Source organism: Salmo trutta, chromosome 19 (assembly GCF_901001165.1).
Source record: "Salmo trutta chromosome 19, fSalTru1.1, whole genome shotgun sequence".
Taxonomy (NCBI): Eukaryota; Metazoa; Chordata; class Actinopteri; order Salmoniformes; family Salmonidae; genus Salmo; species Salmo trutta.
This window is the reverse complement of record NC_042975.1, coordinates 1,310,418-1,319,175: the sequence shown is the minus strand read 5'-3', so window position 1 is coordinate 1,319,175 and position 8,758 is coordinate 1,310,418. Positions and strand designations below refer to the sequence as shown.

Here is an 8,758-nt window from a genome sequence, read left to right as displayed (position 1 = left end):
GATGTGGGGGTGCTTTGATGGTGACACTGCTTTATTTTAGAATTCAAGGCACACTTAACCAGCATGGCTACCACAGCATTCTGCAGCGATATGCCATCCCATTTGATTTGCGCTTAGTGGGACTATAATTTGTTTTTCAACAGGACAATGACCCACCACACCTCCAGGCTGTGTAAGGGCTATTTGACCAAGAAGTAGAGTGATGGAGCGCTGCATCAGCCGACCTGAACCAAATTGAGAAGGTTTGGGATGAGTTGGACTGCAGAGTGAAGGAAAAGCAGCCAACAAGCGCTCAGCATATGTTGGAGCTCCTTCAAGACTGTTGGAAAAGCATTCCAGGTAATGCCAAGAGTGTGCAAAACTGTCAAGGCCAAGGGTGGCTACTTTGAAGAATCTAAAATGTGTTTAACACTTTTGGTTACATGATTCCATAGGTGTTATTTCATAGTCTTCACTATTATTCTACAATGTAGAATTGACTGTGTTTGTTTAATCCATGTGTAACTGTGTCAAACTGCTTTGCTTTATCTTGGCCAGGTCACAATTGTAAATGAGAACTTGTTCTCAACTGGCCTACCTGGTTAAAAGTGAAATGGTTGTTCAAACTTGACTGGGACTGCAAATAAGATTTTTTGGATTGGATTCGTTTTTGCTTTGTCAGTATGGGGTGTTGTGTGGATTGAGGGGGAACCCCCCCCCCTCCATTTTAGAGTAAGGCTGTAACAAAATGTGGAAAAGGGGGTCTGAATACTTTCCGAAGCCAATAACTTCAGTTTTTAGAAAGATACGCTTGAAATGGTCTAATTGGTTGACCCAGAAATACACATCCAGGTTTAGCTTTAATGAACCCCACAAAATAATAATTTCTGGTTGTTTCAAGTTGGCAAACTCATTGATCCTGCTTAGTATACCCCAAGGTCATTCACTACAATGAAGGTGAGCTAGCCAGGTGTCTGTACAAATAAAAACACCCAACTTCCACCATGCCTTATCTGAACACAATGGTCTGTTAGCCATCTATGGGTCTTTTCTCATCCATATAAAACGATGTTCCATCGAATGCAGTAGTGAGCCATAACCAAAGTACCTTGTCAATAGTACTCAAATGGGCTTCTGCAAGATATAACAGGGTGTGATTGAGATATAACAGGGCGTGATTATGATATAACAGGGCGTGATTATGATATAACAGGGCGTGATTATGATATAACAGGGCGTGATTGTGATATAACAGGGCGTGATTATGATATAACAGGGCGTGATTATGATATAACAGGGCGTGATTATGATATAACAGGGTGTGATTAAAAACTATTCTCAAAAGAGTTGGGATGAGGGTTGTGCGACAAACGCTCAGGAGCCAATTACACTCACCCTGGTATGACATAGAACCATGTGCACTGCATGTAATATCATTTTCTCCAGAAGGGTATGAATCTGATACCACCCCTAGTAAACAATGAAACATTACAGCGGGGATGATAAACAAGTCAACTGGTCCAGAAGTGCAAAAAAATATATTTATTACATATTCCAAAAATCATGTGGTATTTTAACACTGGACATCCTGTTGGATTATTAAAACCGGAAGGTCTTCTGGACATCCTGGGTCTTGAAGGCCAAGGCCGTGTCAGTGGCTTCAGTCTGCAGACCGTCAGCCTCCTCCTGGGACAATGCAAGGTGTTATTAGATCAATTAAGATTTAACTACAAATGGTTTCACAAAGTGAAAATGCAATAAGTCTGTCTGAAGGGGCCCCGTCTGAAGGGGCCCCGTCTGAAGGGGCCCCGTCTGAAGGGGCCCCGTCTGAAGGGTAAAAGCAGTCAACTCAATGAGTTCTCAAGCAAAAGCAAATTGGAGGAAGAGTAGCATTGCGCCAAGTGGAGGGGGACATGAGAGATCAAGGACTACTTCCTGGTGATATTTACTGACATCAGTGAAGAACTTCTCTATGAGTCCCTGGGCGCTACGGTACACGGTGTCATTCTCATGGTTCTGCAGCATCTCGATCTTATCCAGGCCTCCCAACTCCTCAACCAGTAGACACAGTTTGTCAGTCTCGCCCATCTTCTGTGCTGCCTGGAACAAGGGGGGGATGAATGAACATAATGAGGTTTGACAAGGCATCTCCTCAAACAGAACGCTTCTGCTGCCTAGGAGGAAAAGCGGGTCACCCTCTAAATTAAAAGTAGCAGCAATGACTAGGTATCTCACCATGAAGAGGTTGTTGATGGCATCCAATATGACGAGGATGGTCTTGGAGTCTTTGACAGTCAGTAGGTTGAGGATGGCTTCCAGGCCTCCTGATTGGACCAGTTGGATAACCTGCTCCACAGTGCCCCCGCTGGTGAAGTTAGTTACAGCCCACACTGCCTCACGCTGGGTCTTAAAGTCACCCTGAGAGAACACCAGATACAGGGATTAGACTGGTGTGGTTAGTTGTGGCCCACACTGCATCAGTCACCGAGAAACCAGAAACACAGGGTAAATGCTTATGCCCTTTACAGTAAAGTTATGTCCAAATTGCCACCTGTGAGTGCATCTAATGTGGAGCGAGTGGTGTTTAACTACCATTGCGTAGCAGAGGGGTATCCGCCTATACAAGTCAAACCCTGATCAGCCACGCCACAACCTAGCCAGCTGCACATTCCAGGGATCAGCCACGCCACGACCTAGCCAGCTGCACATTCCAGAGATCAGCCATACTACGACGTGGCTATTGCCTCCTGCTAACTCCAGCAGGCTTGTAACTGCATGTCCCACAAGGCTAGTCAAATGCTGAACTTATTGAAACAATGCTGAATCAAAACGAGTGTGAGGCTTTTAGAAGTCAGTCTATTACGGATCGTTAATGCAGACTTGAGCTTTTCAATGCACCACCTTTCTCCCCTCGCCTGTTGATATGTGTTATTATGTCTTACTGTGCATGAGGCTTATTTTAACTACTATTTCACAAAAAAATATTTCATTAAATGAAAAGGATGACAAATCTTTGCGAGGGAATCTGATCCATTTGGTCCTCAACTAATTGCTCAGACACTTCATTTCGGGGTGAGTGGAGTTGTCGATGGCAACGAACCCTTCAGAACATGTACCTGGCTAAAGGTCACCACACTTGTATGACTATTTATCCCGTGTTGAACTCAGCCAGCTAACTTCTGTAACTTAAACCCGCTTCGTAGGACACCTCTGGCCTATAAGTACAGTCGGTAGACTAGTGGTTCCAACCCCCCAGCCAGCCGTTCCAGAACTAGCTAATCTGATACAGCTAGTCAACTAATCAAGCCCCTTGCTTAGTATGTTCTAGTTCAGGGCTACAAATACATTGTAACATCTGGGGGTGGGGGTCCAAAGGAGAGGTTTAAAAAGCACAGGCGAGTAGCTGCTGTATCAGTTGGCTGAGGTGGCTAGTGTGGCGGTGTAGCACCAACGTTGCGTAGCAGGTCAATAAGCGGGGGCAGCAGGCCGCAGGTGAGCAGTTGTTGTATCTGTTGAGCGGGACCAGCAGCGATGTTGGATACAGCCCAGGCTGCCTCCTTCTGAACGCTGGGCTTGCTGTGTCTCATTAAACTAGGTAGGACAGACAGCACCCCTGCATCGATGGCCACCTGCCAGGAATACAATTAAAGTAACAAAGTTAAAAATCAAGCAATACAGGTAGTTCAGTATCCTTTAACCACCTGATCATAATGATTTACCCTAATGAACTCATAATACAAAATGATTTACCCTAATGAACTCATAATACAAAATGGACTGTCCAAAGCTTTGTAGTAATCATAGCGTAGTAGCAAGTTAATGTAATTAAAATTATCAAATGAATATTAGTTAACTACTAAAGCTTACAGGCAATCATAAAACCACTGGCTAAGTGCAGTGAAATGTGTTTTTTTTCTAGGGTCAGCCATAGTACAGCACCCTGGAGCAGGTTTGTGTGAAGTGCCTTGGTCAAGGGCACAGTCAAACGGTTCCACGAGCTGAACAGCAACTACAGGCCAAACACTAAGTGATAAAGTGCATCAGTCCATAGTTAGTCACCTGAGTCTGGATGTCTGAGCCACTCACTATGTTCCCTATGGAGCGCAGAGCTGGGGTCTGGAGAGGAAGAGAAGCTTTGAGTTACTGTCAGTTTAGAACACCATAGGCATTCAGATGTAGTGTTTAGAGTCTCCATAGCAAGCCCTGGGTCGGTCCCACCCGCCACAGCGAGCCCTGGGTCGGTCCCACTGACAGTAAAGAAGCACTAGTCTTTTAAAGACAAACCAATTAACTTTATTTACCACCACAGTGAGCGCCTCAAAGCCCATGAGGGACACCAGACGGGGGACAATACCGGTCTGGACCACAATATCAATACGGTCGTTGGCGCCATCAGTCAGGTAGGACACGGCCCAGCATGCGTCACTCAAGATATCCTGATCACTCAGGTGGAGGAGTTGAAGCAGAGAAGGCAGCACCTGGGGGGAGGAAGTGCACACTTCTAGATGAGGGGGTTGAGAACTGAGTGCAACGTAGTGTGCGTTTGTGGAGGTTACCTGTCGGACAGCAGATAGGGGAGGGAAAGGGTTCTTGTTCCTACAGAGGTTAGACAGGGTCCATGTCAAGTTACGAAGGTATCCCACCTGGAGAGGAGAGATGATTTGTAACCAGTTCAGGAAACTGAAAATGGGGGGGAAACCATATTCATTCTGTTCCTACCTTAAATGTTAGAATAAGTCAGTAATGTAACAGAACGTGGAATAAGCCAAGGGGTCTGAGTCCTTTCCGATGTACTGATACTGCAGGCCCAATTCAGCACTGGGCATCCTATGACATGCATTAAAGCCAAGCCTCCACCCTCACCTGCATCTTGCACCCTACTAAGTCGCTCTGGATAAGAGCGTCTGCTAAATGACGTAAATGTAAATGTACTCATCTGGTCAAAGCATGTAAATGCCCACTCCATAGAACAGCTGTTCGAGCAACACTAATTGGTGAAATCTTACAGTTTATTTGATTCAGAAGAGGTTAAGAATTGTATTTTGCAGGTCAGAACAGAATGTAAAATTGGTTCAAACATGGCAGGTGACAAAGGTAGCCCACCTGGTGGGTAGAGCCAAACCATCACATGAAAAGTAGATGAGCAGGTGTACATTAAGGACCCTACAGAGTGTTTACCTAGGACAGGTGTATGTGAACTTACAGGTGTGTCTGGGGTGATTCTAGAGAGCAGAGCAGGGATCACGTTACATTCTATCAGAGTATCTCGATACGCCGGACCGTCACCTGAAAACAGGAAACAGTCTTAGTCTGTAGGCTTTCGTTCAAGCCCAGTTGTCCCTCCTGTTTCCTGGGCTCTGTGTTACCTGCTATGTTGCCCAGGGCCCAGACAGCCTGCTCACTGATGTGCAACATGGGGGATGCCAGCAGAGCTATGAAAGCTGGGACTGCACCATGCTCTACCACCTGCAGAGGGAGACATTACACTAGTCAACTACAGCCAAGTAATACATCAAATCAAAGGTTACATCACATGGGTCAAATACAACAGGTGTAGACCTTAGTGAAATGTTTACTTACAAGCTCTAACCAAACCAGAAATGCAGTAGTTAAATTATAAAATAATTAAAGAGCGGGCACCAAGGCTGGTACTACTTGTGTTCTCCACATTAGTGCCATCTAGAGGATGCTGAGCAGAGCAACAGTTTGGAAATATACTGAACAAAAATAAACATTAACACAGTTCATAAGGAAATTAATTGAACGGTATGCCCTAATCTATGGATTTCACATGATTGGGCAGGGGACCAGCCCACTTGGCAGCCAGGCCCAGCCAATCAAAGTGTTTCCCCCATAAAAGCACTTTAGCTAGAAATACTTCAGTTTCATCTGTTGGGGTGGCTGTCTCAGACTATCCCCCAGGTGAAGCAGTCCTGGCACGTTTACATGTGGTCTGCCATTGTGAGGCCGGTTGGACATAATGCCAAATTCTCTAAAATGACATTTGAGCGGCTTATGGTAGAGAAATGAATCTTCAATTCTCTGGCAACAGCTCTGGTTGACATTCCTGCAGGCAGCATGCCAATTGCACTCACCTCAACTTGAGACATCTGTGGCATTGTGTTGTGACAAAACTGAACATTTACAGTGGCCTTTTGTCCCCAGCACAAGGTGCACCTGTGTATTGATCATGCTGATTAAACAGCTTCTTGATATGTCTCACCTGTCAGGTGGATAGTTTCTTGGCAAAGGAGAAATGCTCACTAACAGGGATGTAAACTGCACAAAATTTGAGAAATAAGCTTGGAACATTTCTGGGATCTTTTATTTCACTTCATGAAACATGGGACCAACACTTTACATTTTTTGCGTTTTATATAAATTTTTTGTTCAGTATAGTAGGCTTTCACCACCGAGAGGGACTCACCAGGTTATCCGAGCCATAGCTAACTGAGTGAGTGACTCCACATGGTTAAAGCCCAGGGTTGTGTGTGCATGCACCTGTTGTGTGTGCCAGGAGGTCCCCGAGGCGATGTTGGTAAGAGCCCAGGCGGCTTCAAACTGCAGACCGGGGTCATCATCTCTCCCTAGGAATTCAACAAATCTGGACAGCAGCCCTGCCTCCACAATCTCCTTTAGAGGGGGGTTACGCTCACGGGACAGCAGCTTCCTACGGGGGGGGGAATGAGTTACCCCTTAGTCCCTGTAGGTCTCGTCAACCTAGTCCTGTAATTAATGCATTCAGTGGTGCCACCGACTCCGTATCTCCCACAGCCATTAACACCGATGTATTAGAAACAGTCAATGTTTCAATGGTCCCTCGCTTGCCAGTGGACATGATTATGACCTTACCAGTGCCTTTACTACCTTCAAACCATCATTTGACTGATTAGTCTAAATTGAGATGAACAGCAAAGACTAAACAGGTTGTGAGAAATGAGTCTGCTGCCAAAGTGACAACATAACCAGAAGTGGTCATGCGTCTCATTAGGTAAGCGTTGCTAGTAACAACCAAAGTCAGGGTCAATTACCTGAGGAACCAACTCATTGGAGGACCTTACCTGGCAGCCTGACATCCTCTGGTCTGTCTCTCCATGCAGTCACTGTTCACATGACCAACAACCTCCGCGATGGTAGTAACAGTCACCTGGAGACAAAGCATGACAACCAAAATGTCATGACAGGAGTTAAAAAAAACTACTCTACAACAAAAAGCCATACTACAAAAACCTTAGAGGTGGGGTCATATCCTTTTCAATAGTAATTCAAGGGTCAATTTCAATTTAGTCAACTGACAGTTAAATATAGAATCCCCACAGTACTGACATGTGATATAGGAAATTTGAGGTTACTTCCTGAATTGACCAACCTTACCCAGACCTGCTTCCCAAATGACACCCTAGTCCCTACTAGAGGACTTTTAACCAGGGTGCATAGAGGCTAAAGTAGTAAACCATGTACAGAAGGGTGTTATTTGGAATGCTGTTTTAACTTCGATAAGCCAACAATATCCTGAAAGTGCCAAAACAAGTTATTATAAACGGGGTGGTTTGAGCCCTGAATGCTGATTGGCTGAAAGCCATGGTATATCAGACCATATAAAAATGGGCATGAAAAACATTTATGTTGGTAACTAGTTTATAATAGCAAGGCACCTCAGGGGGGGGGTTGTGGTATATGGCCAATATACCACAGCTAAGGGTTGTATCCAGACACTCTGTATAACACCCCTTAACCATGGTTTGATTGTAAGCCACAAATATGACTGTTAACTAGTGATTACTTTAAGGTACAGTTTGCCATCAATCCATGGTTTAGTTACCCCAGAAATTATTCCTCATTTGGTACTACAATTGTTGATAAAACATTGCATATGGAGACAGTGACAGTAAACTACGGATTACCGGCGTCATATCTTGTCCATAGACTTCACAGCCTAAGTAAAAACATTTTTTTCTCAAAAGACATTAATTTGGGAGAACCATCCCTTTACTGTAGCAACTCAAAGATGTACCTCGTTGTCGGTGTTGAACTCCGGTGACTGGACCGCATCCTCCGCTAGAGTGGAGATGTTCCTCCTCTTGAGGAAGTTCTCGTTCTTCGCGGCTTTACGCAGCTCTACGCACTCCGCTATCCGCCGCTCACGGAGCTTCTACAGACAAAAAGGAGATTGATATCAGGCTACAAGGTATTCAATAAAAATTAAAGTGACATTTATGGAAAATCGTTACGATTGAAGGCTATACGTGCTGTCATCCTGCGCTCACTGAGTTGGATGGAGGGAAAAGATCCAAACCGAAATGTGGAAAAATAAACGCAGAACAAAAACAAAAGGGAGGAAACATCAACTAACTCGACCGTTTAGAAAAATCAAAGTCTACGGATCTGACTTACCGACGGCTCTTTCCCCTTGTTCTTAAACTTATTCAGACGGTCATCAGTAGCATTCGTGGTGGGCATGTTGACCGTCGGGTTAGTTTAGACGAACAAAGTTCTCTCTTTGAGACACAACAGCCGAATACCTCCAGTAGTGTTGTCGGGAGTTTAAATACATCTTCAGTATTTAACGACAGGTGCGTCTCCATGCCGGTGATTGAGAGCGACGCCCGGTCTATCCAATGGTGCGCTTGATTAAGCTCGCCTGTGGCGCCGCTGGGCAAATATCCCGCTGGAAAACCAATGGATTTCCACCGTTAGCGCACAACCCGGACCATATCAAGCACATACATGATGTGAAACGGTGTCTTTTTCTTATATTTACAAACTCAATGCTCTGTTT

At 44.9% G+C, this 8,758-nt stretch overlaps 1 protein-coding gene across 1 annotated transcript; it reads right to left on the bottom strand.

Annotated features, from left to right (window-relative positions):
- Window positions 1-1,498: 1,498 nt before the first annotated feature.
- On the bottom strand, window positions 1,499-8,507 carry kpna7 (karyopherin alpha 7 (importin alpha 8)). The gene is made up of 13 exons (XM_029699291.1): window positions 8,374-8,507; window positions 7,994-8,131; window positions 7,041-7,126; window positions 6,481-6,649; window positions 5,346-5,445; window positions 5,183-5,265; window positions 4,536-4,622; window positions 4,281-4,457; window positions 4,039-4,095; window positions 3,432-3,608; window positions 2,215-2,397; window positions 1,933-2,079; window positions 1,499-1,665 (listed from the first exon to the last, which is right to left on the bottom strand). The coding sequence occupies exons 1-13, from the start codon at window positions 8,437-8,439 to the stop codon at window positions 1,579-1,581; spliced, it is 1,557 nt and encodes a 518-aa protein (XP_029555151.1). The 5' UTR covers window positions 8,440-8,507; the 3' UTR covers window positions 1,499-1,578.
- Window positions 8,508-8,758: the final 251 nt, after the last annotated feature.